Below are 25,671 nucleotides of genomic sequence, written 5' to 3' on the forward strand. Positions count from 1 at the left end.
ATATGGCAACGTTTTCGCGCCAACAAAGCGGAGGAGAAATTCTCACGTGCGCGAAAGCGAGACGACCGATAAACGGCCGAAACTTTGACATTTGACAAGAACAGACTCACGAAAGAAAAAAGGATAAAATTCACCTAAAACAGAATCTCAAGCTGGGATGGCTGGCAATTTAAAAAAGTACATCTACTAATTAATTAAGCGGTAAAACAAGGAATATTAACTTTAACCATATTCTTTAAGTAGCAAGTGATTAAAGAGGTCGACTTAAAAGCGTTGACAAGCAACAAGAGATGTGCAAGACGATAATTTTACTTCGAAAAACTTTTTATGACACAAATTCGCTTTCCGGCGTTCAATTAGCGAATGCTAAATCAGCACTATTAACTAAACGTTAAAAAATCACACCAACACAAATTTGACAAACGTCCTTGACGTTAAGAAACTTGCAAGCGGTAGCGTGCAGTCGAGATTTGTAAACAAAATTGCGATCGTTACATACAAGCGAAGAGCGAGCGGCCCACGGCCCACGGCCCACCGAACTTGCGACCAAACATAATGCACAATTGGTGGGTGGTTGAAGACGGTGCACAGCGCGGCTGGCACTGATAAGTATTATAGTTTTTCCTGCTGCAACTGCCGTAAAATAAAGCAAGCAACAACAAATCCAAACCAACTGCTACTAGTATCACTAAGGTGAATCGGCAACGTGAAAAATGATTTTCTCACCTTTAGTTTGAAATTTTACTTTTTGTGAATAACGTCTAAATGCATAAATCAATGTTCACCAGTTGTATTTGCCAATGCAGTTGACTTCGTCGTCACAATCGCAGTGACTGTCATTGCCTTCTTGCTATCCGTTTGCTCCAATTGTCGCAAATTGAGAATATACTCGTTGAACGTTTTCACAAATACTATACTTTATGCTACTTTAAATATCCCTTTGAGTGGGAGAAATCCCAATTCACTAGAATGCTGTGCGGCACCTTCTTCTGCTTGCCAGCTACACTCCATACGCTATGCTTAATAAAGCTTCTCCAACCATCAGTTTCCTAAAGAGGCGTTCTAGTGGTATTTGATTTGTGCACGAGGCGTGTGGTGCGATGGAACGAATAATACAATCCAACAACAAATGTATTGCATGCATGAACCAAATATACACATACACACACTGTGCAACGCACAGCAGATGAGAGCACAGCCAGCTAGTAGCGCCACTGCGGGAGCACCAACAAATCCCCAAAAGCAATGTGTATTGTTGTTGTGAAGTGGTGCTGCCGCCTCTTCTTTCTTCCTTCTACTTCTCTCTTCGTTTCACACTTTGTGCGCTTCTGCTTTGCTATTTGCTTACTACAACAAATTTTTACCACCGCGAGCGAGCACTGCTTTTTGTTTTTGTTCCGTCCCGAGTATTTAGCTTTGATTACGTTTTTCAACCGGTGCTACCAACCTTCCTTTCCAAAAGCAAGAAACAAACTGTCGCTCATCGCCCGTTCACATTCTGGCAGAATTTTCGATTTCACTTTGTGTTCATATTCGGTGATGCAGGGTTGCTTTCTTTCGGTCTAATGAAGAGATGAAAACGAAAGGTAATTTCAAGGCATATTTAATAGGTTTGTTCGTCGAAGATTCAGCAAGATTATTTATCCAACACCCAAAATATCTGAGAGTAACTCAAATTCTCCCTCATGTTGAGAAACTTGCAAATTTCTGCACGAACGCAAATTTGCAGGAATTGGCAAGTTTCCCTGCCAGCTGGTGTCCACGGTTGCATTTCAAACATAATAAATTTTTAAAATTCTTTCAGTTGGACAAAAACAGGATACACATGTATATTTCTTGTTGTTCTGACTTTCTTTAACATACATTTCAATTTATTTATCGTGCTAGCTGTCGGGTTTCTTAAATCGACTCTAGTGGCAATTGCATTCCGATTGTGAATACAATTATTTTCAGCCGAGTAAAGTTCAAATCATTGGAAATAACTAAATTAATTATATCAATAAGTACTTAGTTCCTTTTTTCATAAAAAAATCGTTCGTGTTTAAAAATTTTTAAATTTAACGAACTTATTTATTAAAATTATCGTAGACAAAAATGCAACCATGTGCCACAATCATATGTTTTTCGTGATTGCAAATTCTTGCTGGCTGAAATTTTTCCAGCAAGATTTTGCAGCTTCTCTCCAGGAGAACTGTCACTTTGCGCTCTCAGTTGTTGAGTGATGGATAATTTTTTGGTCTGCACGAATGCGATTTGGGCATAAATCGTGATAATTCGTACAAATTTTTTGTTCGACGAACAGAACTAATGTGCCTTGGGTAATTTCAATTGTGCAATCAATTGACAGCTATAAAACTGGTGCGTTCTTTTTAAAATTTAGTTAGTGGGAAAGGTGTTCCGAATATGTTTTAAGTCTGCTTTTTAGTTGTTGCGTTGTAAAAGATTTATTTTAAAATCTCCAAACGCTCAACACGGATATCCGAATAGTCCTAGCCATGATAAAAAAAATAGGAAGGTAGAAATGCTGAGAGGAATTTTTCAAATTCTTGACGTTTGCAAGCAATTTAATTTTAAAATTTTACACACGAACTCACACACACAGGCTGCGTTTCTTTATTCATTCCGGATAATCCCATTTCACAGCCAGAATAAACAGAATGCGATTGAAATATACGTTAACATATCATCAGGAACGTTCTAAAGAATAAGTAAACAAAAAAGTTTATTCCAAACGTTCAGAATGAATAAAGAAATGCAGCCACATTCTCATTTTCAATCTCAAACAACAACTTTGAACAATTCCTTTTTTAACCGACTTCTAAAAAAAGAGGAGGTTATCAGTTCGTCGGAATCTTCCGCATAACTTTGGACCACGTCAACCGATTTCGATAATTTTTTTTTTTGCATCGGAAAGGTACTGTCTCAGAGGTGGTCCCATACTAATCTGGTTAAGATCCGATCAGTGGATCATGAGATATATATATATATATATTTTTTGTTTTTATATGAGAGTTGAAGTCGGTTTTTTTTTTGCTAAAAATTACTTGTTTAATCTCAATTTTATTTTAAAATGTTGGTAAACTTCAAAAAAAAAATCATGGCCGACGAATTGAGAGAACGGTTTTACCTTACTGTATAGTACATATGTACGTTTTAATCATAGTCCTGGCCCTACTTAACACCAATTTTAAAAATGTTCAGCACTTACATATCGAGCCCTAACCGCCAAAATAACGTAAGCGACATTTTTCAAAATTTTCTTTTATGCAGAAATATTCCTACATCATCTATATTCATTTCTGCATCAAAAAGAAAATTTTGAAAAAAAATGTCGCTTACTTTTTTTTGGCGGTTAGGGCTCGATATGTATGTATGTACATATATTAACTATATTTAGAAAATAATTACAAATAATTTTTTTTAATATATTTCATGCAATATGTTGTAAGATTCCTTGACGCACTAATGTTTCCACTTGGGCTCGCGGCAAATAGTGCTGACTATTCTTCTTCAAATAAATCACTTCGCCATCTTCCAACTCAAACTTACCGTAATCTTCAACACAGCGCACTTCTATATAGAGTGATTTAGGTGGCCGCAGGTCACCTGTCAAATCTATGCCCTGTCCATCCCCAATGGACCGCATGTAGGAAGCCAGCGACTTTGAGTATGTGTTAAAGAAGTTAACTTCCGGTTCGCATAGCGAAGCTTTAATGTCTGCTGGGATAATTGGACCAAATTCCCAACGAAGGGCTTTTATACGGAGCAAACGTTGGTACAAATATGTTAGTAGGCAACGCTTGTTTCTTTGTAGTGCAGCATGTCGAAAGTTGAGCAGTGGCCACAGCGTGCGATCGCCGGAGGTTGAGTAGTTGGCGCTAAGTTAAAAGTTGTATGAGAAATTAATAGATTTGAGTTATTGTATCTTAGTACTTACGCTTGTGCACAGTTTTCCTCGAAAATTGCTTTGATTTCTTCTAAGACTTGCCGAACACCGTCGTCCTGAGAAACACATGCGTTTGAATTGCAAAATTAGTAATTTGTTTGTACATAGCACTTACGTCGAAAGGTGGGATGGTCTGTGACGAACGTTCCAACTCCTTAATTAGCTCAAAGGCTTTATCGGCAAACATTTTATTTGATTTTGCCATTTTTATGAAATATTTACGTTCAATTCGTCTTTTGTAAAATCGCTGAGCAATCAGCCGCCTTTTTGGGTAATTGTTTACGTTTCGCTTTTGCTTTTACACCTTATTCGCTGACAATTGTCGCAGTGTTGTATAATTTAAAAAAAAAGTCATAAAAGAATTGTCGATGTTGTCAAAATCAGCTGACTGGGGATTTTTTGGCGGCAATAAAAAATTTACGAAAAGTGAAGTTGAAGCAAAGTCGCAGAAAATATACATAAGAAAAAAATTACGAAGTATCGAATCATCGCTAGAAATGCCGGAGTATACAATCTCGGGGATAACAGTGCATTTCCCTTTCGAACCCTACGATGTACAGACAGCGTATATGGAAAAGGTAATTACTTGCTTGCGCGATGGCACAAATGGAGTATTGGAATCCCCAACAGGGACAGGTAAAACGTTGAGCCTTTTATGTGCATCTCTGGCTTGGCTGCTATCACGTAAATCCGAAATGCAATCATTAGTGCAACTCCACGCAAGAGGTGGCGCTGCAGCTCAGCAAGCAGTGAACGAATTCAATGCAATGCAGGCGAGAAACGCTAACTGGGGCGTTCCAAAAATTATATACGCCTCCCGTACGCATTCTCAATTAACACAAGCAATGCAGGAGTTGAAGCGTACCTCGTACTCGTTTATGCGCGCTGTGGTGTTGGGCTCACGGGATCAACTGTGCATTCACCCAGAAGTTATGCGCGAACAAGGCAATTCCAACAAGGTGCAACTTTGTAAATTGCGCATACAGACGCGAACTTGCACATTCTATAATCGCGTCGAGTCAAAGAAAGACAGTCCTGAATTAAAAGAATCGTCCGTAATGGATATAGAAGATTTGGTGCGAGTGGGGCAAAAACTCAAAGTATGCCCATATTATGTATCCAAAGAGTTGACCAGCGATGCGGATATCACGTTTATGCCGTATAACTATTTATTAGATCCGAAAGCACGTAAAGCTAATAAAGTGGAGTTGAGCAATACAATTGTTATATTGGATGAGGCACACAATATTGAAAAAATTTGCGAAGAATCGGCATCAGTGCAAATACGCTCATCGGACATAGCGTTGGCAATCGACGATGTGACGCATGTGATGAAATCAATGATGAATGAAAATGCATTGGATTTTATGAGCAGTGATGAACCAAAAGATTTTAAATTGGAGGACTTAGCATTACTTAAGGAAATGTTGTTGGATCTGGAGAAGGAGATTGATAATATTATTGTTGAAAACGAAGCAGAAGGAACAACATACCCCCCTTCGTTCCTGTTTGAGATATTGGCAGCGGCGAAAGTAAGTGCTATATATCAGTAATACTGATTCAGTATCCTACAAATATTTATTGATAAATATAAATCTAATGCTTGTTTTTACAGATAACACCAGTTATAGCGCCAGCCACCATAAGTTTACTCGAAAGACTCGTTCAATACATGACTGTTCAGTCACAAGGTAGTGCCTTCCGTAAAGGTGGTTCTTTTGAAATGATTTCTAATTTACTAAGTGTTGTATTCATCAAGAAGGATGATCTTATAGCAAAAGTCCACAAAAGTTTTAAAGTTCATGTACAAATTGAAGAAATTAAACAGCAGCATAAAGGTTCTAATAAGGATGGTTGGCTATCAAAGGCGCCTAGTACTAGTACGGTTTCGTCGAAATTACCCAAAGTTATTAACTATTGGTGCTTCAATCCTGGTTTCGGGTATGTCAAATAATAAAAAATCCATATACATATATTGTATAATATATTATACAATAATTATAATAATAATTTTATATTATTGTATAATATATTATCATAATAAACATATTTTTATCATGTTGTATATGTATAAATAGCAATAAAAAGCTTAAAACATAAAATTTATTTTGCTTTGTAGTATGGAACAACTTTTGAATACACAAGTACGCAGCATAATTTTGACAAGTGGCACCCTTGCACCGTTGAAACCATTAATAGCTGAACTAGCGGTACCAATCGCACAAAGCCTCGAAAATCCACACATTGTTAGTCAGTCGCAAGTTTTTGTCAGAATCATTGGTACTGGACCTGACCGCGAGCAGCTCATATCGAACTTTGCAAATCGGTGAGAAAAGTTCATTGTCAGAAGAAACAATTTTACTAAACTCGATACTGACTATTTTAGTGACAATCCTAAGTATCTGAGCTCATTGGGTCAAACAGTACTCAATGTGTCACGCATAGTGCCGGATGGTTTGCTCGTTTTCTTCCCTTCCTACCCTTTGCTCAACCAGTGCGTAGACGCTTGGCAGGCCAGCGGTCTTTGGGCTGAGGTGAGTAGGCATAAACCAATTTATGTAGAACCACGAAACAAAGAGAGCTTTACTACGTCTATGGAGGAGTTCTACAAAAGCATACGTGATGCAAAGGGCGCTTGTTTCATGGCAGTATGCCGTGGAAAAGTATCCGAGGGTCTCGATTTTGCAGATCGCAATGGACGTGCAGTTATCATAACGGGGCTTCCATTTCCACCACTCAAAGATCCAAAAGTGATTTTAAAGAAACGCTATTTGGAAGATAATCGCACGAAAGAGAACGAAGTACGCCTACTTTTTAATATGATATGCGTTCTCTAATAACATAATTTGTAATAGCTATTATCAGGCCAAGCATGGTACAGCTTAGAGGCTACTCGTGCTGTGAATCAGGCAATTGGACGTGTCATTCGTCATCGGCACGATTACGGCGCCATTCTGTTGTGTGATGTACGTTTTGCGCAGCCTAGTCAGGTGTCCCAATTATCGAAATGGGTTCGCGGTTATTTAGGCGCCTCTCCCAAAAGCGTGCCATTCGGTTCGATTGTGCGAGAATTGCGCGAATTCTTCCGGAATGCTGATAAAACTGTAATTTATTATAACTTTATATAAAAAAAAAAAATATTTTAGTGAAATATTATTTTTAATTTGATAGTTACCCAAACCAAAAGAGCGTAGCATAGAGACGCTTGTGAGCGAAACATGTGAAGAAGCTGGCATCGTGCAGAGTCGGTACTTCTCAGACCCTAAATTAGTGCTTGAAGCAAAAAGTAAATTTGCCACAGCGCAATCTATGGCAATGTAAGTCATATTTAATTATAAGTATTTTTTTTAACAAATTATCATTCTAAGAATAAAAAAAAATATACAACCAATAGGAAGGTCGAGAAAACCAATTCGATTGAAGGCTGGACCCCAGATGACTACAAAACAGCCGCAGGCCGCTCACAAAGTAGTAAAGTACCGAGCGCAATGGACTTCATGAGTCGACTGGACACCAACGTAAAGGTGAAGTAACACAACTGCCACCGTCATCATTGTTCTTACACTGGCGCTTTTTTCACAAATTTCTCGCAGGCTATAGATTTCAATAGTACCAACTGCAGCAAAGCCTCGGGTCAGGTTAGCATATTCAAGCGTGAGCGAAACTCACCGACTACAAGCCCGAGCAGTAGTTCAAGCGCCCTCGCCGCCAATAACAAGCGAAAACGCTATAAATTGGTTACGGGTACCACCACAATGCCTGATTCGCCAACCACCAGTACACAATCAACACTCGGTGAATTTAGTTTCAAATCCAAATCAAAACTAACCAATGACACTCCAATGGTAGAGAAGGAGGCGCCACAGGAGCGAGTAGAGTTCTTGAGAATAGTGAGTTTAAAAATTACTTTGTGAAGTTAAATAATTTAAATTTAAATTTTTCGTAGCTGCGAAGTTCGCTATCACCAGACGATTTTAGTGCTTTTACCGCAGCGCTAATGGCATATAGTCGTCAGGATGAATTTGAGGAATTTCTTAAAGTTTTAGTACGGGTAATGGGCAAGCCCGAATTACATTATATGTTGCGTGGCATGCGACGATTTATAAAATGTGCGCATAAAGCTATGTTTGACGAGGGTACTGCGCATATTTTAGCATAATTTGTTTAAGGTAGAATTATTGGTGGGAGGGGAGACTTTTCTTTTGTTTTTTCGCACCAAAACAAAAACAAACCGTATCTACTATACTTTATTTTTAATCAGAATTAATTTTTTATATAAGTATGTGTGTATGTATTATTTTTTATGTTTTTATGCGAAAATGTTCAATCATTTAATATGCCTACCGGATTTTTTTTTTATTACTGTGCCATGCTTACGATTTTTCGAAATATTAACAAATATAACGCCATGTGAACGTATCTATAAAAAAATAATAGAGTATTTTTACTCAATGTGCTGGAAATGTTGTGTTGATATTCTTTGGCCGATATAAAAAAACTAAACCGCGCTGAAATTAGTAAATCCACTAAATTTTGTCATCAGTCTCATCCATGCCCAATAAACGGTCAGTTTCCTATATCGGCTTTAGGTCAGGTAAGTTGGGGTTAATTTTGGATAAATAAAGTTTCACCTGCTACAATATTCTGAGCGAAGTTGTACAAAAGTAAAAAAATTGGACCCTACTAATGTTCTTTCCTCATTTCCCTTTATTTCCGGCTTTTCTATACATACTAGCAGCAGTAAGGTTTCTAACTGGAAGACAATCACTTTAATTTTTTGATGAAATTTATTACTCATATGATCCATTCCTACATCCATTCCTACATACATATTTAATGTTTAACACTATAGCTTTAACAGTCACTTTACATTTCCATGGGCATATGTAAATATCTTTCATTCTTGATTGTTTAGCGGAAGTATTATAAGTAAATATGCACATATGTACATAATTGAATATACATATATGCATGTACATATCGCTCACCATCTTCAAAAGAGGCACAACTCCAAAATCGGATCCGAAAATACAACTGCTTGTGGACGGTACACATTCAACGCAATTAAGACAGAAACAGGCATTTAAAACAGTAGTTTGGTAGTTAAAGAATACAATCCTGAAGAAAAAAATATTTGCATTTATTGGAGATAAATCGTACGAATTCATTTACGCATAAACATAGACCTAATTTTTTTTTTTTTTGAGTTGTGTCCCTTTTGAAGAAGGTGTACGACATGTAAATGCATAACATAGTACATATATTTTATAGTGCGTGTAAATGTGATTGCACTGTTGGTAAATGATTCATTGTTCACGTAAGTTCCTTTATTTGGTTGTAATATGCATACATACATACATATATGATTATATTATTAACATGTGCCTGCCTGCACATTTTTGCATTTACATATGTACATGCATAGTATTTTTTACATATATTAAATTAACATAGAATTTATTCTTCATTATGGTGAATTCTTTAATATGCGAGTGTAAAGGCACAGTTTTAATTTCTTAAGTTTTCGAATTTTCATTCAAATTTTGTTTTTTCTTTTGCGCCATTTCCTAATGCCGGATGCGGATATAGAGGCAAACAATGGAAGCGCAAGAACGGAAGAAACAGGAAATAACAATCAACGTAAATTCAAAATTTCACCACTTGATGCTAGCAGAAAGCAAAATAAAAAGTAAACAATAAACAATTTGTTGTCTATTCAACACGCCAATGCAAACCGAAGCGTTCCTCAAAAGTAGTTCGATTATAAACACCGATTTCGGCCAACTGCTGCGGTTCTGTATAGTAAGCAAAGCGGCGTATATCCAACATTGCTGCATCGAACATTTGCTTCCAGCTGGTTAAGTCCGTAACGGTCATATGTATTGGCAACTGCGGATCCGGTATATCTATGGCGGCCGACAAGCGGTCAAAGGCTTCAGCAATGGGACCCACCGACAAATTCACCCAATACTCCTCAGGAAAGCGTCTATTCTCACAAAACGGTGCACCCTTACGCATTATAAAGATGAGCATAAGTATCTCATAGCGTTCACCTGCTTCGTAAAAACGTTTTGTCCGCGTCTTCTCCACAAAGTCGATAAGCAATATGAGTGGCGTGTAATTTTGTAAATGCATCAGCAATTCACGGTCTGTCCACACATATTTGCCGCCCTTGACATTGTTAACAGAGCTGGCGCTGGCCACCATACTTGTCGTCAGTGAAGCGCCTGTTTGTCTGAGACAACCGCTTTCCTCAACCATGACAGTGGACAGTAGCGTGATAATGCGATTGTGTGCACTCGCTTACTTACTTGTTGGGTTTGCTTGCGTTGGCAGTTCCAGGGGGCTGGGTGGTGGTTATAACCAGTGCTTACACGAAGTAGGTTAAGGTCGTATGCCTGTGTATGAGTGCGATACACAAGTGGGCTGCTAAATTGGGGTGCGATCGAGGGCTCTTTATTGAATTAAATTGACATACAACTTTTAGTACTTTATTTGTACTTATTTGCACATTCATTTATACACATTTATGTATGTATGATGTACAAGTGCTTAGTAACTGTTAACACATTTTAAATAAGACTACAAGCTGTTGCAAACAAACAGTATTTTTTATTTAATATTTTTAACTATTGGTGGCGGTTGATGCAAGCAAACTACGGAATGCAGTCGAAAGCAACGTATGAGCATGCCCGAAAAGATGTCAGTGAGGATATAGGGTGCCTACAAATTATTAATGGATGAAGGCAGCAATGTCAGAGAAATGTAAAATTTTGTGGAAATTCAAAAGGTTTCTCGAGAGGCGAATGTTAGGGTAAAATCACGATATTTAATGACCCATTTAAGAAAATTGCATATGTATGTATGTACATATGTATGTATCTACTGCTGCAAATTTCTTTAATTTACAGAAATTAAAGCCCCTGAAAATCTTTGCCTGTTGAGGTCGTATTATATATTAAGTTTGTTATATAATTTTATTTTTTGTAATAAACTATTTATTTTTATAAAAAATGATAATCAAAAAGTAGTAAAAAATGGGTGAAAGGATCTGATTCGATTAAATTTAAATCTGGCTGAGGATACTGCTAGTCAACAGCATCCAGCAAATGTTCTTGTTGCTACAACTCGTAAGAAAATTATCTATGTACGTACATAACATATCTAGCCCTAACCGCTAAAAAGTCGTAAGCGAAATTTCCAAAATTTTCTTTTTGATGCAGAAACGTAAAGATGCCCTATTAGATATGCAATTCTGCATCAAAAATAATATTTTGAAAATATGTCGCTTAAGTCTTTTTTGTGGTTATAGATTGATGCTTACACATATGTGAGTGTTTGACCGATCTTCTCCTGCTTGGCGGTTAGGGCTCAATATATGTATATACGATTGCTCATCTTATAAGCCGCCAAATACCAAATACCCTTTAATTTTGTATGCAAGTCATACGACTCAGTGACGTTATTGCGCAAACGCTGCATCGCAATAAGACATGTAAGTCTTTTGCAATATTACTTTCACTATTTGTACATGCGTTGATTTTCAAAACTTAAGAAGTTCTATAAAAAATTGGATAATACGTTTTTATTTCATAACAAATGCATTTGTACTCGTATAAAAAGTCTAGCAGTGTTTTTACAATTAAAACTATTTTTTATATAAATCTATAATTTTTAAAATCATTGCAAATATTTAAGCAGAGTTAAAATATTTTCGAAAGTTAAATTCAAATCGATTTTTTTTTGGTATTGCTAAATATACCCAAGTATTTGCCCCGCGTCATCTCTTTAGCCTCGGACACGCCCAGCTGGTATGCTTCATCGTACGTTTTTTTGATCTCCATTATTAGGTTACTGAATGGCATATTGCTTAGCTCTGAAAATGGGGTTAATAACTTTAGTAAGGAATTAACGAATATACATACATATGTAAATACATATATACAAGCAAACGTATGTATTTTTTTATTTAAGGTGCTCTTTCGCTAACGAATATTTTACTCTGAACTTACGCATCATCGCATTAATGTCTTCCTGCGATAGATCCTTCGACCACTGCGGCACCGGCGTACGTATTGGGGTGTCACTCATTGCAATAAAATTACTTATACCAGGAACTGCAAAGTCAACAAAATTCAAACTTCATAATTTTTGAAACATTTTTTTCTTTGTATCATGTTTTTCTATATACTATCTGCCGCAAAATATAAAAAAAGACATTTGCTTGTGGCCAGCGGAGATGAAAAATAAATGAAACATTGTCCAAAACCAAGATTCATACGAAAAATGGTGCAGTGAGTATAATAAAAGAACACAATGCTAATGTGCAGCAATACTGTAAATAACGCGTTTTCATTAAAGTGTGGTGATACTTTTAAAATATGTCCAACCGACAGATGAAGAAGGCCTCCCCCAACATCCTCTCTCTCTAACATCTCTAATGGTTCCGTTTTGGAAAGCCAACCCGCTTCCCCCAATAGACTTGGACTGAACAACAGGTCGCTCAAGAGATGCAAGATGAAGAAGTTTTAAGATAAAATTTTGCAAATTCAACTAAAATAGTGTAATGCTACAGCTTATTGTATAAAAATTTCTAAATACTTAATATGTACATTTCGAAATTTCCCAAGCAACACCTTTAATACAAAAAGTAAAAACCTACTCTTTTCAGGCCACAGTTCGGGAGATGTGCGCAATTTCTCCAATGAATACAATCCATCCTCAGGTGAATCTTCCTTTATCATTGAACCTGTAAAGTACAGTGTATATTAGATAGTTAAATAGGTATAATTTCTATTTAGAAACCTTTTAAAGGAGTACGACTTCTGCTGGAGTTTGACATGCTAAAACAAACAATTACTGCAAAACAACACCAAATAAATAATGCGAATTTTTGAGAAAAGCAACGTCAAAAAATATCCAATAGCCGCAGTGTTGCAATCCCATAAGCGTCTTCACCGCATTTCATTACTGTGAGCTTACACGATCAATAACTTGCTTTCTAGTTGATCACACCTACTGCTTTTCAAAATCGATTTGAATTTACGTAGGATGCACACATGATCCAGCTACACAAGATCTGACAAGATGAAGCAAAAGAAAAAAGTAATTTTCTGTCTGACGTTTGTGATTTCGGCGCCATGTTATTTTCTCTGAAATGAACCAAAAGTAAGCATATGAGGGATTCACAACGGTGTCGTAAGTGTCGTATTGTTGTATGTCGTAAGCTTTAAAAGCTTAAATAAATGTTAGGAGACCTTGAAACGACAACCAACTATTTTTTAACACTGCAAAAATTCATAATATGACTTTGATGGTATTTTGCGAACATGTTTGTGCTAACCAATTTATTATTTTTGAACGTATTTTTGCAACCGATTACCGCGCACTTCATCTTAATTATATTTAGACAAAAAATTTATTGAAAATCGCTTAAAAATCACTGAAATAAACCACCGCCAAAATACACATAAATTACAATAACAAATTATACGCACATTGACAATCAGTACAAAACAAAATTACAACAAATACATCATTTTGACAAAAGGTACAAATTCGCCGTGAAATCAGCGGATCCGATAACACCAGCTTGGTGGTGTTACTGGCGAATTTAGATTACAACAACAAAACCCCGCATGTATTTTGTATTGCGCCAAAACGATGTGTTTGTTGTTATATGAATTCGCCTTCTTTACAACAAACACATCATTTTGACATTAGGAAGTATCACGGCGAAAATCTAAATTCGCCATTAACACCACCTTGTATAAATTCGCCTTGACTAAAATGTAACGCCGTTGCATTTTGCATGTGCGGCCGCAACAGTTCGATCCCAGGTTGTTTACAAATCTATTTCGGGCAGTTCGTTTTGTGCTCCTTTCGTTGTAAATTTGGTGGCTGTGGCGTTAATTTAACGTTTTTTAATGCATTTAATGAAATTTGGTACGTTTTACCGTATGTTACCAGGTTTCCAAAATCAAGTTATACTTAAAATGCCACGACATGCTCAGACGCAACATGGCGACGCGACAGTAGATGAAGAAAACATAGTGCTATTGAAGGATGCACTCTACCAACCTATTTCCAATACGGAGCCACTAACTTGCACGTGGTTCTACAATGTTGATCCCAACATAGTACCGGCGGTTCGCACACTGGTAACGGCCGTTAACAATTGTGAATTAAAAGTTGTACTTCCAGAAAAGCGGAAAGCTGAAGATGTTGAGCAGATTGAAGCTTTAAAGAAAGCGAGACTGGAGACGAAGGCATTAAAAGCTAAGCGTCCCGGATTCTCCGATGATAGATATGATGAGACGTCTTACTATTTTGAAAATGGATTGCGCAAAGTTTACCCCTATTACTTCACCTTTACAACATTTACTAAAGGACGCTGGGTAGGAGAGAAAATATTAGATGTATTTTCACGCGAATTTCGTGCTCATCCACCCGAGGAGTATGAACGTAGCATATTAATTGGTTCACTTAAAGTGAATTATGAACGCGTGCCAGTCGATTATAAGCTAAAGCATAACGACTTGCTGTCGAATACTGTGCATCGACATGAAGTGCCTGTTACTGACCAACATATTAGCATAGTGCACATGGACGAGGATATAGTTGTCATAAACAAACCCGCATCAATACCTGTTCATCCATGCGGTAGATATCGTCATAATACTGTTGTCTTCATTTTGGCTAAGGAATTCAATTTGAAAAATTTGCGCACAATCCATCGTTTAGATCGACTTACATCTGGGTTATTGCTTTTTGGTCGCACGCCCAAGAAAGCGAGATTATTGGAACAACAGATACGAAACAGAGACGTAGAAAAGGAGTATGTATGTCGTGTGGAGGGAAATTTTCCTGACGGGATCATTGAATGCAAAGAACCCATTGAAGTTGTCAGTTATAAGATTGGTGTCTGCAAAGTTTCACCAAATGGCAAAGATTGCTCGACATCGTTTGAGAAAATTTGTTACAACGGCTCAACAAGTGTACTACTATGCAAACCCTTAACTGGACGAATGCATCAAATACGTGTGCATTTACAATATTTAGGCTACCCAATTGTAAATGACCCGCTATATAATCACGAAGTATTTGGGCCGCTCAAAGGTCGTGGTGGAGATATTGGAGGTAGAACCGATGAGGAGCTGGTAAAGGATTTGATACATGTACACAATGCTGAAAATTGGTTAGGAGTTGATGGTGGTTTCGATAGTGAAGGAATGACTTTGGTAAAACAAGAAGTTATAGGAAATGGAGCTGGTGTGCCTGAAACTGTAACAAATGCAATTGAAGACACAACGCCTACTGGCATAGTTAATGAAAGAGACATTGATGTAAAGACAGAGCCTGAAGAGCAACCAACCAAAGTATCAGTTGGCACTCAAACTGGTCATGCCCCACCTGATACTGTGTATAACAAAACGAAATTAAGTTTTGATAAGCATTGTTATGAGTGCAAAGTACGCTTTAAAGATCCTAAACCGAAGGATTTAATTATGTATTTACATGCATGGAAATATAAAGGTCCGGGATGGCAGTATGAGACACCGCTACCCGATTGGGCAGGTGAATTTTGGAAGGAATCGTCGGAATAGAAATAATAAAAACTTCAATTGCAAGCAGCTGTGACATTCTGGTATAATATCCCAGTAGGAAATTGTAGCTGATTATTAGCATCATTAGATAAAGTTGTTTTTGTTGTAGAAATATGTACATTTGAGTTTTTTCATGATTTATATTTTTTGAAAATGAAATTGTTGGATAAACAATTAGGCATTTAATTGTTTTTGCTATACAAATATTTGTTTATATAAACGAACGCATTCGGCCCTATTATGGCTGTCGACGTCGTCGTCGATGTAAGAAGAAGAACCTTTCCGCAAAATACTGTGGTCAGCGTAGCTTGAGTTGGATTTACGAGGACTATTTTTGATTAAAAAATGACATCGAGGTCGACGTTGACAACTATAATAGGGCCGATTAATAACATACATACATATTTATAACGTTTACATCGTATCAATAGCATACCAGCAACTAATGTTCGCTTATAATGTTTATGACTATATCTATAACTGTAAGGAAATCTACGTTTGATCATTGTGCTTTTAAAACGACTATAAACCTGTAAATGTCTGCATATTTCTAACAACTGTCTACATACATACATATTTTTTTATAGCATGAGAGAGAGGGAGAGACCTTTATAAATAAATACTAATGGTTTTATAAATTTAAATCGGAATATTTTTTTGCGGTTAATATATCGACTAGGGCTGGGACTGTCCATTCGAATATTGGTGTATACGGATAAAATCCGGTTACACTGTTAACATCTGTTCTTTTGTTCTCCGGCGAATATCCGTTAATTTTGCTATCCGGATATCCGGTTAATATTCGTTCATTTTATCCGGATATTCGGAATTTTAATTAAAGAACTATCGATAGTTTCAGACCACTAGCCAAGAGGCAGAAAATACAAATATGTATTCATTTTTTCACTCACTCTCAAAACAAATAATTCTGACAAACATGCACCATTCACAGCTGATGAAATAACACCAACTTTGCCAATTCGCATTGGAAACATCTTAAAAATAGCTCTGATCCAGTACTTCATGAACTTACAAGTTTTTACACGGCCTTGCAGGAAGTTACAGGAAAAATGATCCCGTACTCTAAAATCCTATAAATGGGAGCGATTTTCGGAGAGTTGTGTAGAGAATGAAGTTGCAAGATTTTACCCGAACTTTTTCTTCTGGTAATGTCAATCGACGTTTTTACAGGAAAAATGCTTTTTTTGTTCCCGCACTTTTTTTACTCTCACTTCAGAGAGTAATTTTGCTGTTTGACATTTTTACAGGATTTTACACGAAAAGTATTGGATCAGAGCCATGAACCAAAGAACGTAAATGTTTATATTTGCGTTCTTTACTGACGGCAACGCTGCTTGGTGCCAGCGTTGCCGTTTTGGTCCAATTAGACCAAAATTGGTAGCTTCATTCTCCTTTGGTAGCTTGGTTAGTTTGATGAAGCTTTTGGTAGGCAAAGTTGTTTCGAAAAGTCAATCAAATTGAGCATTAAAATTTGATCACTTAATTTGCGTTTACACGTTGAAAACATTGCTCTCACTTTGCGCACACTTTGCTTTTTCTAAATTTTACTAAGCACACAATTTTCTGCAAACAAAAACTGACTTCCCAAAGCTATGATCGGTCAGATGTTGCAATTGAACGAAAATTTGCCTATCGTTTTGAAAGAAAAATTGGTGGTAGGCAATTTGCAAAGTGTGAGTGTATGCAAATTGAAACAAAATTTGGAATTTTTTTATTGAAATACGTAAAATGTCAGGATTTTGTTTTTTCAAACATAAAAATAGTTTGATATGAATTGAATTATTCTCAAAGTTACTTACATTTAATTTAAAAGCCCTAACTTGTTTTGTAAAAACCCCATAAATTCAAGAAATTTCGTTTTAATGATGAACAAAAATTTGGTAGTTTGAAAACTGATTTGGTAGACGTTTTGGTACCTAAAAAGAAATTAAAGTGGCAACACATTAATTTCTGTTTTATTTTCGTTTTTCTCTTTTCTCTTGTTTGCTTTTTAACCATCATTCGTTCTCTGTTTGCTATCAGTTCCATTTAACCTGCTCAAAACTGCAATTTGTGTGCAGTTGTTTAGTCTTCTAGTTTTAATTATTTTATAAATAATAGTTAAGCTGGATTGGTGCTAACACGTATTCAAATTCTTATCACAATAGGCGATTGTGTAGTTTATTTTTGTATTAATACTAATACAGTGTATAAAATAATATATTTTTTATTGCGTCAGCGAAAAACTCGCTTATCCATTAAGTTTTTACTCTGATGGCCGAAGGTGAAATTGTAAAGCATAAAAGCACAAAAAATGCTGCTAATTTATGTATAACCGCTTCCAATAGCTCTAATATAAATAACGCTATATTGGGTGAAAATCTAAAGAAGATTACAGCACTTTTCTTCGACTTGGACAACACACTAATTCCCACGCGCTCGGGTGATTTGAAAGCAGTCAAAAAGGTTTGTTGGGATGGGAAAAGGTGGGGGTGGGGTTATTGAAGCTACATGAGAAATCAGTGGGAATTTTCCATTCGCTTATTGATAAAAAGAGGTGCAGTAGGGGTGACTAACACGCGCGTCTGTTTGGTGTACGCGTTTGCGATTATGTATTGTAGCAAATATGTATATTCAGGGGCAAGGGAACAGAATTTGCGGAAATCGCGTAACCGCAGCGCTCGTTAATTGCGAAATGATTTACGGTGTACAAAGGGATATGTAAATATTTGTGTATATGCAAAATATAATAAAAGTGAGCTGGACATGTCAAAGATTTTTTTTCATTTTATATTTCCGCGTCCGGAGAATTCAAGGATAACGAGCAGAATTGCCAAGTAAAAAGAACTCATTTTTTTTAATAAAGGGTTTGTTCCACACGCTTTCCGGGCTGTTTTGGTAATTAGAGCGTAAAAATAAGATACGTGGAAGGTATTCGCTCTCTATTGCCCATTTTTCTAGCATGAGGAACGCTTTCTGGGTAATAGAGATCGAATACGTTCCACTTTTGGATCGTAAATGTCTCCTTCTTCGGTCCCGAAACTGCTCAGACATTTTTTCCGGGCACAAATGTGCAAATTCAAATTGCCATAATAGCTGTGTTTTACACCCGAAAGGATATTTTATAAAACAAAAAAATGCAAAATACCACTTAAGTTTCAAAAAAAATAGTTATTTGCTAATTTTACTCACCGTATAAGATATATACACATAAAATATTTGTTTTTCTACTTATTTGTTGATCCCGGCCACGAAATATGGTTTTACACATTTTTACATGAAGAAACCTAATTTAAAATTATAAAAACCCATAATCAGTTTCCTTATCTACTAGTTTCAATTGCACCCAGCAAGATGCGATCAGCTGTTTTCTTGCTTGCAAGTTTTTACTGGAAAAAAAATTTACAGGATAAATTTGCAACTTCTCAACAAGAACTGCCATTTTCTTCTTTCAATTTCCACTTAGCAAGTTTTTTGGATACATGAACACCAAACCTTGAGATAGCTTTTGATAACTTTTGAAAAAATTTGCTACATGAACAGGCATATTATGTACATATACAGTCAGTCAGTAAAGTTTAGGTACAGCGAATTTTTTATAATACGGGCAACTATTTTTAAATATTCTATTTTTCACTAATTTTTTATTAAAATATGGTTAATTCTACAACAAAAACCCCAAAAAGCAGTGCTCAAAATCTTGTGCAAAATTAAAGAATATTCTGGAAAATTTCATTCAAATATTTCACTTTTTATTTACGCACCCCAGAAAAAAGTTGAGTATGTAGTTTTTTAGCCCATGCAATTTTAATGTAGTAAAGTGCAAGTATGATTAAGCTAGGACTTACCATATTTTATTAAAAAATGAGCGAAAAATAAAATATTTAAAAAAATAGTTGCCGGTATTGTAAAAAATTCGCTGTACCTAAACTTTAATGACTGACTGTACTTTAATCCCCATTGTTCCATTTTATTAAGTTTATAAAGAATTCAAACCACAGGTCTTAAATAATCATTAAATCTCTTTGTAAATCGCTCGTAGCTAAGTGAAGTGCTCGAAAATCAGTTTGGCTTATCGAAAGAGGAGTCTAGCATTGCAACTCTGTCATTTCTGAAAGCATTTCGTCGCTGCCCAGACAACTCGCAAACATCTCTTGATTCCTGGCGCACTTATTTATGGCGTGAAGCTCTTCCACCTCGCTACAAACATTTAGCTGAACAAATTTATCCAAAATGGCTTCAACTTCGTTATCGTTATTTAGCTCTATCTGCCGATTATATACAAATGTTGCGTCGTGCTCGCGAGGCCAATTTCCTACTGGCCCTCATTACCAATGGACCATCTAATGCACAATGGGAAAAAATTAACAAGTTGCATGTAAGTCAATATTTCGATTGTATGCTCGTGTCATCAGATTTACCATGGGAGAAGCCGAATCCGCAAATATTCTACGCTGCTTGCAACTTTCTTGGTGTCTCACCATCGCAATGTGCCATGTTTGGCGACAAGCTCGAATCGGACATTAAGGTGAGCATGAAAGGATAATGATTTCACATGTACAGTGTTTGAACTCGTATGTCACTTATTTTTAGGGAGGCCGTTTAGCAGGACTGGGTGCCACTTTTTGGATACCATTGAATCCAGGGGAGATCGACTTGAACGATGTTCCACATAAACCAGATTTTACTCTTAAGCAATTGCTGGATTTATATAAATATTTCCCGACACTAAACAACACTAGAAATATACGTAATAACACAAATAGTACCGCGACCAGCACAAGCGCACAAAGCAATGCCGTTACTACATCATTACTAACACATGGCAACAACGGTGCTTTAGCTGTTCTACCTCAATATCGTCGTAGAGGTAGTCAAATTAGTCATAGTCGTACCATTAGTACCTGTTACAGTGATCTTCAACGTCATCAAACACATCATCAACCACTTGAATTTGGGCCAGAACAACACGATCAAGAATCGCAAGATGAATGGTTCAACGAACGTTTGAATCAAGAGCAATGCAGACAACGCCGTGGTGGCTCACTACCGACAATGGATTATATGAACAGTGAAGCAGAAAATAGCTCAGACAGTTTGTTTTGTTAAACATTGTTGCAACGAAGGCTGTGCATATTTCTCAGACATAAACCTCCCACACATGCTCATTCTACGATCCTAGATATAAATGAATGTATAATGTAGTAATTGCATAAACCACAACAACGTAAGCACTTCGAATCTTGACATGATTCAGACCTACAGATAAGATATGCATGTCGTTAGTTACAATTGAAATCAACCCTTATCCCACAATCTAGATTGGATTGGTTGTGCTCCACCCGCTTGTGGTTGGTATATGGATACATAGTTACTAAAGTAATTAAGTGTTTTCGAATTCATATGTCTTGAAGTGTGTATATGTATGTATTTTAATGGGAAAATTTACAAGTTAAAAGTTTTTAATTCATCTCTTTAAGTTTTGCATTTTTTATTTGCTTTAAAATTTCGCATAGTAATAGTAGTATTTTTACAAAAAATAAATATGAACTTGAGAAAAGCAAATTTTGTTTTTGTTGAAGGTGGTGTAGTTTCTTGGGCACATGCTGTTATTCCATTGTCAGCTTTTCACTTCAAACAGGCTCTATGGGTGATAGCCATTAGTACAGCTTTATCAGGTCGATCGGATAGTGAAGAAGCGACCTAGATGGTCGCTGGTATTTAATAAACATAGGAACTAATATTCTGATGTAGTAGTTGATTTTAAATTCGACTAAGTCTTTAGGGAGTAATCTACCGACTTGTGTACGGAGCTGAATTTCGAAACGAAATGAGTTAGGGCCTTTCTATATTAAGGTAATGATGTATACATATATATTTTGATTGTCCTAACTTTTAATATATGTACATACATACTTATGTATATCGCTAGCTTAGAAAGAAAAGATGCTAAGTCCCATTTTAAAGATTTTACAGGAGAGCCAAAAATCTTCCTATAGCCCTTTTTTTAACTATTTCGCAAGACCTTGAATCAAACATTTTGCGCGTTTAAAGCAAAGCAAAACTCCATAAGAATCAGAAGGATTCGATATTTATTAAAAGATGTCGTATTATTTTGGTCTTATCGGATTTGTGGTGCTTCTTTTGGACTTAGCAAATTTTCCTTTTATTGCTTACGAAGAGGAAAAAATAAAACAAGTACCTTTATAATTTTCGAAACGATGCGTATTCAATTTCTCTAGCCTCCTATATCAAAATATGAGTTTTCATAAAAAGTGGACTTAGCAACTTTTCACTCTAAGCTAGCGATATGTCTTTGAATATTTTATAACAAGGCCATTTGCTCTCTGCCATTTTTATCCATCTTTTATTTTGAACGGAAATTAAAGTCTTATCAATGTTTTTGTTCTGAAACGAATCTCCGGATCTTTGATAAAAGAAATCATCTCAAATTCCCCCATTTTAGCTTTAAGGCACTAATCGTTAAGAGCGTGTCAGGGACTAGTAGGACGCAGTGGACGAAGCTACAGACGGGACAAAATACGGCACTTAGGACAGCGACGGGATGCCTCCTGATGTCGCCAGAACATCACTTGCACGGCGAGGCGCAAATGCTCCCAGTTAAGGAGCACAACATAATGCTCTGCAAGCAGTTCCTGATCGGGAGCCACAGAAGTGGCCACCCAAACAGACAGCTGCTTGCAGAGGAGCCCTCGCCTAGGCACGTCAGGAGGCATCTATATGAACTGACGGACGAAGTCCAGAGGTTCATTAAGCAACCTCTGGACCCGACAGCGTACAGACAGGCCCTGAACGGCATTCACAGGGACTCAGTCTCGAGTTATGTAGACTCTAGACCTGTGAATGCCGTTCTAGGCATACCACCCCCGGACATTGACGAGACAGAGCTTCATCTGCCTCGGGAGACACGCACTACACTTGCTCAACTTCGCTCCGGCTACTGCAGCAGGTTAAACTCCTACTTGAGTAGGCTGAATGAGGATGTGCCGAACGAATGTCCGGCATGCGGAGAGACCCCACATGACTCGAACCATCTCTTCGCATGCCCGGAAAACCCGACAACCCTAACGGCCCTGTCCCTGTGGACAGATCCCACAGAAGCTGCACGCTTCCTAGGGTTGCCGTTAGTGGAACTTGACGACAACGACTGAGATACCAACCGATCTGGGCGGGGTTGTTGTAGCCGCTACAACAACAACAACAGCGTGTCAGGTGTGGCAATGCAATATATTTCGAAAAGGCTGTCAGATTGAGAAATTTCAGAAAGCAGTTGTATGTAGTTTTTATTTCCGAAAGCCGAATTGCATATTGCTAGTGCAGCACAAGCAAGTTGAAATATATATCCGGAATCGGTTTGCGTGCTTTTAGTTGCAGTCACACCTTGCAACTTTAATTTCTGAAAAGCGACAGAAAGATCTTCTGTTCACACGTGCAAATAAAATCTCCCTTTCTCAATTTAACAGCGATCTTCATCGAAAAGTTGGAAATATCGTCAAGTCTGACACGCTCTTTAAAATTTGCTCGCAATTAAGGTAACTAACAAATTTGTATTTTAACTCTTCAAAAAGTTTATAATAAACTTTATGCAAAATAAATTCCTTTGTAGGGCTCGGTACAACTCAATTGTTACAATAACAAGTAATTTTTAAGCAAAAAACACAACCGACTTTAGTTCGCATATAAAAATTAAGAAGTACCGTTAATTTCTTTATGATCCAATGATCGGATCTAAACCAAATTGGTATGGGACCACCCCTAAAGCACCAACTTTCCGATAGTTAAAGAACTATCGAAATGGGTTAATGTGGTCCAAAGTTATGCGGTTACATACAAAGAAAAATATTAAGATGAATTGATAACCTTCCCTTTTTTTGAAGTCGGTTGAAAAGATAAAAATTAATCAGGTAAATTATTATAAATATGTTAATAGCTATATTTTAACATTTCTAATTATGCTCTGCGCACGCCCATGATCATAGGTGTAGTTTAAGACACCATTTTAATAAAAGTTCGGTGAAATAATGAAGTTCTTTATTTTACATCTATAATTAAACCTAAGTTCTTTTGTCAAAAGCGTACAGGAATATCTTTTGCCTGCGCTGGTGATAAAAGGCTCTTTTCCTAATAGCCCAGTTATGCATACTTAGCTTTGCATGAGAGTTGTCACATAAGAATCTGGCGAATGGACTTTTCGTGTAAGCGGTTACCCAACGCATAGCACTTAACATGTAGAATTCTGTTGGGTTTTGATTTTTACGTAAAAATGGTATAGCAGTGCAAGTATGCTGCTGCTGTGCTGCCTCTTATTGCTGCAGCAGTTGAGGTGCTCGCCCCCATCATTGGACACGTAGTTGCATCTTCCAATGTGGTTGCGGCTGCAGTACCATCTAACTCGCATTCAGCCACAACAACTTCGAATGTCTCCTCCACAATGTCAGCGAGATTGTGAGAAGCATCGGCCATGTCGAGTGCTTCAAAGCCCACTTCGCCCGTTTCATCACCATCGACTGCCTGCACAGTTGTAATCTTAATTATGCGCTCTTCCAGCGGTGACAGTGCTTTGGCCCGGCTCAAACCGTTTATACCACTTCTCTGCTCTGCCTGCCTTATCGCACTATATTTTGTGCGAGTATGAAGTCTGTTTGTAGGTATTAAAAAAAAAAAAAAAAAATAATCACATCATGAAAAATTTATATACATACTTTAAATCGCTCCAATACTTCTTCCATTTTGCACCATCCTTTTGAGTGCCGCCAAGAGCATTAAGGCTCACCGCTAGTTCTTTCCACTTTTCTTCGCGAAATTCGGCACCATCTGCCGTCACAAATCTATAATTATAAATAATTGGTATTCGTTTGTTTATGTTAAAAAGGCTTCATACTTATCGTTTGCAATGTCTACATTGTCTTCTAGATAATTTATTAAAAACTCTTTTTGGTTTTCGCTGGCGCGCTTTCCTCTTGGTATCTTCTCCATCTTGTTTTCACGTATAAATAGGCTGTGTATAATTTTTTTACATATGATAAGTTTTTGACAGTTGGTTGCACTGTTTCACAGAACGAGAACAAGAATGATAGAATACAAGATTGCGCCGTCCTGGGCGTTGACATTTGTGTACCACAAGTAAACAAAGAATAGAGCGAAAAGAAGAACGAGTTGAAACTGCCAAAGCAGTTCACTTTACAGCGAAAAACGTGTTTTAAATTTGCTAAATGTGAAAATATCGCATTTTTCACCTAATCTATTAGAGAATAGTGAACATTTTAGTGCACTCCATACCTTTGCAATTGAGGCTGCTTCAGCAAAGGTTTTAGTGCACTCCATTGCTTTGCAATTAAGGCTGCTGCAGAAAACTGCAGCAGCATCTCTACGGGATTGATTAGTTATCTTGCTAATGGAAGCTGCGTGGAGCAGAAACAAAATCCTTTTGAGGAAATGCTGTTAATATAATAATAGAGAAACATTTCGGGAACGGCTTTGCCGTGCCCTATGTACACAAAATGCAGCGATTCGTCTCAGCGCTACCCTTGCATCTACGCTTCTTGCATCTTGACGGCTGTCGCAATATAACACACAGCACTTCATTGAATTAGTTTTTAAGCAGTCTTCAACTAAAAAATCCCTCGCAAATTGCAAATTAACACAAATTAAACTGATTTTTCACTTATAATTAAATTTCTCTTTAGCTAATTTGTAAACAAAGGTTTATTTACAAGTTACCACAACTGTCAAAATCGGCAAAACCAAAGTAGCGGTACCACTGACGGCGCCACCTTTGTTCGCTGCATCGTGGAACGAGAATCGTCAGGGTTGTGAAAAAGTGAGAAGTTTCGTTTCGTTCCACTTTTTTTTTCATGTGAAAACACTTTGACGTTTCTTTTCATTTTTTCACTGAAAGCGAATCGGAAGTGCAATGAAAACGCGAAAAAAGTTTTCATTTCACCGTTTCACAGAACGAGAATTGACCCCCGGATTCGGTAATTAGAGAATGAGCGAAAAGTTTGCTCACAAAAATGGAACATAATCCAGAAGTACGGGAAACCACATTTCGTGCCCAGAATTTGAGAAACAGCTGCTTCGCGTTGTTTTTGTTTTTGT

General features: G+C 37.1%; 8 protein-coding genes across 14 annotated transcripts in view; 3 read left to right on the forward strand and 5 right to left on the reverse strand.

Annotated features, from left to right (window-relative positions):
* Nucleotides 1-1,523, reverse strand: part of LOC118733251 (integrator complex subunit 6) — a 10,293-nt gene extending 8,770 nt beyond the window's left edge. For 3 of the 6 annotated variants that reach the window (XM_036462580.1, XM_036462579.1, XM_036462576.1), the window contains exon 1: nt 727-1,155. The gene's annotated coding sequence lies outside the window, so the exon portion shown is untranslated. Of the gene's footprint in view, nt 1-726; nt 1,156-1,348 lie in introns of those variants that run through there. The other 3 variants (XM_036462578.1, XM_036462577.1, XM_036462581.1) reach the window with 2 other exon arrangements.
* Nucleotides 1,524-3,418: 1,895 nt separating this feature from the next.
* On the reverse strand, nt 3,419-4,270 carry LOC118733254 (DNA replication complex GINS protein PSF1-like). The gene is made up of 3 exons (XM_036462583.1): nt 4,062-4,270; nt 3,938-4,002; nt 3,419-3,878 (listed from the first exon to the last, which is right to left on the reverse strand). The coding sequence occupies exons 1-3, from the start codon at nt 4,149-4,151 to the stop codon at nt 3,431-3,433; spliced, it is 603 nt and encodes a 200-aa protein (XP_036318476.1). The 5' UTR covers nt 4,152-4,270; the 3' UTR covers nt 3,419-3,430.
* Nucleotides 4,271-4,325: 55 nt separating this feature from the next.
* Nucleotides 4,326-8,485, forward strand: LOC118733252 (regulator of telomere elongation helicase 1 homolog). Its single transcript, XM_036462582.1, has 9 exons — nt 4,326-5,478; nt 5,562-5,887; nt 6,066-6,272; nt 6,333-6,747; nt 6,802-7,050; nt 7,118-7,263; nt 7,341-7,470; nt 7,540-7,836; nt 7,893-8,485. The coding sequence occupies exons 1-9, from the start codon at nt 4,444-4,446 to the stop codon at nt 8,103-8,105; spliced, it is 3,018 nt and encodes a 1,005-aa protein (XP_036318475.1). The 5' UTR covers nt 4,326-4,443; the 3' UTR covers nt 8,106-8,485.
* A 656-nt stretch (nt 8,486-9,141) lies between these two features.
* LOC118733256 lies at nt 9,142-11,413 on the reverse strand. Its single transcript, XM_036462585.1, has one exon. It carries the CDS (start codon nt 10,205-10,207, stop codon nt 9,659-9,661), a length of 549 nt encoding a protein of 182 aa, XP_036318478.1. The 5' UTR covers nt 10,208-11,413; the 3' UTR covers nt 9,142-9,658.
* A 91-nt stretch (nt 11,414-11,504) lies between these two features.
* Nucleotides 11,505-12,886, reverse strand: LOC118733257 (protein lin-52 homolog). 2 transcript variants are annotated; one of them, XM_036462587.1, is made up of 4 exons: nt 12,752-12,861; nt 12,609-12,695; nt 11,959-12,063; nt 11,505-11,822 (listed from the first exon to the last, which is right to left on the reverse strand). In XM_036462587.1, exons 1-4 carry the CDS (start codon nt 12,786-12,788, stop codon nt 11,674-11,676), a joined length of 378 nt encoding a protein of 125 aa, XP_036318480.1. In that variant the 5' UTR covers nt 12,789-12,861; the 3' UTR covers nt 11,505-11,673. The 2 variants fall into 2 exon arrangements, with proteins under 2 accessions (XP_036318480.1, XP_036318481.1); XM_036462588.1 differs by lacking the exons at nt 11,505-11,822; nt 11,959-12,063 and adding an exon at nt 12,126-12,499 and having other exon boundaries at nt 12,559-12,695; nt 12,752-12,886.
* Nucleotides 12,887-13,733: 847 nt separating this feature from the next.
* On the forward strand, nt 13,734-16,288 carry LOC118733258 (RNA pseudouridylate synthase domain-containing protein 2-like). The gene has a single exon (XM_036462589.1). It carries the CDS (start codon nt 13,873-13,875, stop codon nt 15,550-15,552), a length of 1,680 nt encoding a protein of 559 aa, XP_036318482.1. The 5' UTR covers nt 13,734-13,872; the 3' UTR covers nt 15,553-16,288.
* Nucleotides 16,289-17,579: 1,291 nt separating this feature from the next.
* Nucleotides 17,580-20,765, forward strand: LOC118733259 (N-acylneuraminate-9-phosphatase). Its single transcript, XM_036462590.1, has 3 exons — nt 17,580-18,018; nt 19,595-20,080; nt 20,146-20,765. The coding sequence occupies exons 1-3, from the start codon at nt 17,827-17,829 to the stop codon at nt 20,659-20,661; spliced, it is 1,194 nt and encodes a 397-aa protein (XP_036318483.1). The 5' UTR covers nt 17,580-17,826; the 3' UTR covers nt 20,662-20,765.
* Nucleotides 20,766-23,590: 2,825 nt separating this feature from the next.
* On the reverse strand, nt 23,591-24,615 carry LOC118734575. The gene is made up of 3 exons (XM_036464285.1): nt 24,455-24,615; nt 24,276-24,401; nt 23,591-24,211 (listed from the first exon to the last, which is right to left on the reverse strand). The coding sequence occupies exons 1-3, from the start codon at nt 24,547-24,549 to the stop codon at nt 23,827-23,829; spliced, it is 606 nt and encodes a 201-aa protein (XP_036320178.1). The 5' UTR covers nt 24,550-24,615; the 3' UTR covers nt 23,591-23,826.
* Between the last annotated feature and the right edge of the window lie 1,056 nt (nt 24,616-25,671).

The sequence above is a fragment of the Rhagoletis pomonella genome, unplaced genomic scaffold (assembly GCF_013731165.1).
Source record: "Rhagoletis pomonella isolate Grant_MI unplaced genomic scaffold, Rhpom_1.0 Rhpom_scaffold_00002, whole genome shotgun sequence".
NCBI classification, from domain to species: domain Eukaryota; kingdom Metazoa; phylum Arthropoda; class Insecta; order Diptera; family Tephritidae; genus Rhagoletis; species Rhagoletis pomonella.

What these genes read in the sequence shown, in the direction of transcription:
- LOC118733254 (XM_036462583.1), bottom strand. Translation starts at nt 4,151, where the DNA reads ATGGCAAAATCAAATAAAATGTTTGCCGATAAAGCCTTTGAGCTAATT. An exon ending in AGACCATCCCACCTTTCGAC is followed by an intron (nt 4,003 to 4,061) that starts GTAAGTGCTATG and finishes TGTGTTTCTCAG; the next exon opens with GACGACGGTGTTCGGCAAGT. An exon ending in GAGGAAAACTGTGCACAAGC is followed by an intron (nt 3,879 to 3,937) that starts GTAAGTACTAAG and finishes CTTTTAACTTAG; the next exon opens with CGCCAACTACTCAACCTCCG.
- LOC118733252 (XM_036462582.1), top strand. Translation starts at nt 4,444, where the DNA reads ATGCCGGAGTATACAATCTCGGGGATAACAGTGCATTTCCCTTTCGAA. An exon ending in AGATATTGGCAGCGGCGAAA is followed by an intron (nt 5,479 to 5,561) that starts GTAAGTGCTATA and finishes TTGTTTTTACAG; the next exon opens with ATAACACCAGTTATAGCGCC. An exon ending in TCCGGAATGCTGATAAAACT is followed by an intron (nt 7,051 to 7,117) that starts GTAATTTATTAT and finishes TTAATTTGATAG; the next exon opens with TTACCCAAACCAAAAGAGCG.
- LOC118733256 (XM_036462585.1), bottom strand. Translation starts at nt 10,207, where the DNA reads ATGGTTGAGGAAAGCGGTTGTCTCAGACAAACAGGCGCTTCACTGACG.
- LOC118733257 (XM_036462587.1), bottom strand. Translation starts at nt 12,788, where the DNA reads ATGTCAAACTCCAGCAGAAGTCGTACTCCTTTAAAAG. An exon ending in AAGTCGTACTCCTTTAAAAG is followed by an intron (nt 12,696 to 12,751) that starts GTTTCTAAATAG and finishes TGTACTTTACAG; the next exon opens with GTTCAATGATAAAGGAAGAT. An exon ending in AGACATTAATGCGATGATGC is followed by an intron (nt 11,823 to 11,958) that starts GTAAGTTCAGAG and finishes CCCCATTTTCAG; the next exon opens with AGCTAAGCAATATGCCATTC.
- LOC118733258 (XM_036462589.1), top strand. Translation starts at nt 13,873, where the DNA reads ATGCATTTAATGAAATTTGGTACGTTTTACCGTATGTTACCAGGTTTC.
- LOC118733259 (XM_036462590.1), top strand. Translation starts at nt 17,827, where the DNA reads ATGGCCGAAGGTGAAATTGTAAAGCATAAAAGCACAAAAAATGCTGCT. An exon ending in ATTTGAAAGCAGTCAAAAAG is followed by an intron (nt 18,019 to 19,594) that starts GTTTGTTGGGAT and finishes AATCGCTCGTAG; the next exon opens with CTAAGTGAAGTGCTCGAAAA. An exon ending in AGCTCGAATCGGACATTAAG is followed by an intron (nt 20,081 to 20,145) that starts GTGAGCATGAAA and finishes ACTTATTTTTAG; the next exon opens with GGAGGCCGTTTAGCAGGACT.
- LOC118734575 (XM_036464285.1), bottom strand. Translation starts at nt 24,549, where the DNA reads ATGGAGAAGATACCAAGAGGAAAGCGCGCCAGCGAAAACCAAAAAGAG. An exon ending in GTAGACATTGCAAACGATAA is followed by an intron (nt 24,402 to 24,454) that starts GTATGAAGCCTT and finishes TTATAATTATAG; the next exon opens with ATTTGTGACGGCAGATGGTG. An exon ending in AAGTATTGGAGCGATTTAAA is followed by an intron (nt 24,212 to 24,275) that starts GTATGTATATAA and finishes ACCTACAAACAG; the next exon opens with ACTTCATACTCGCACAAAAT.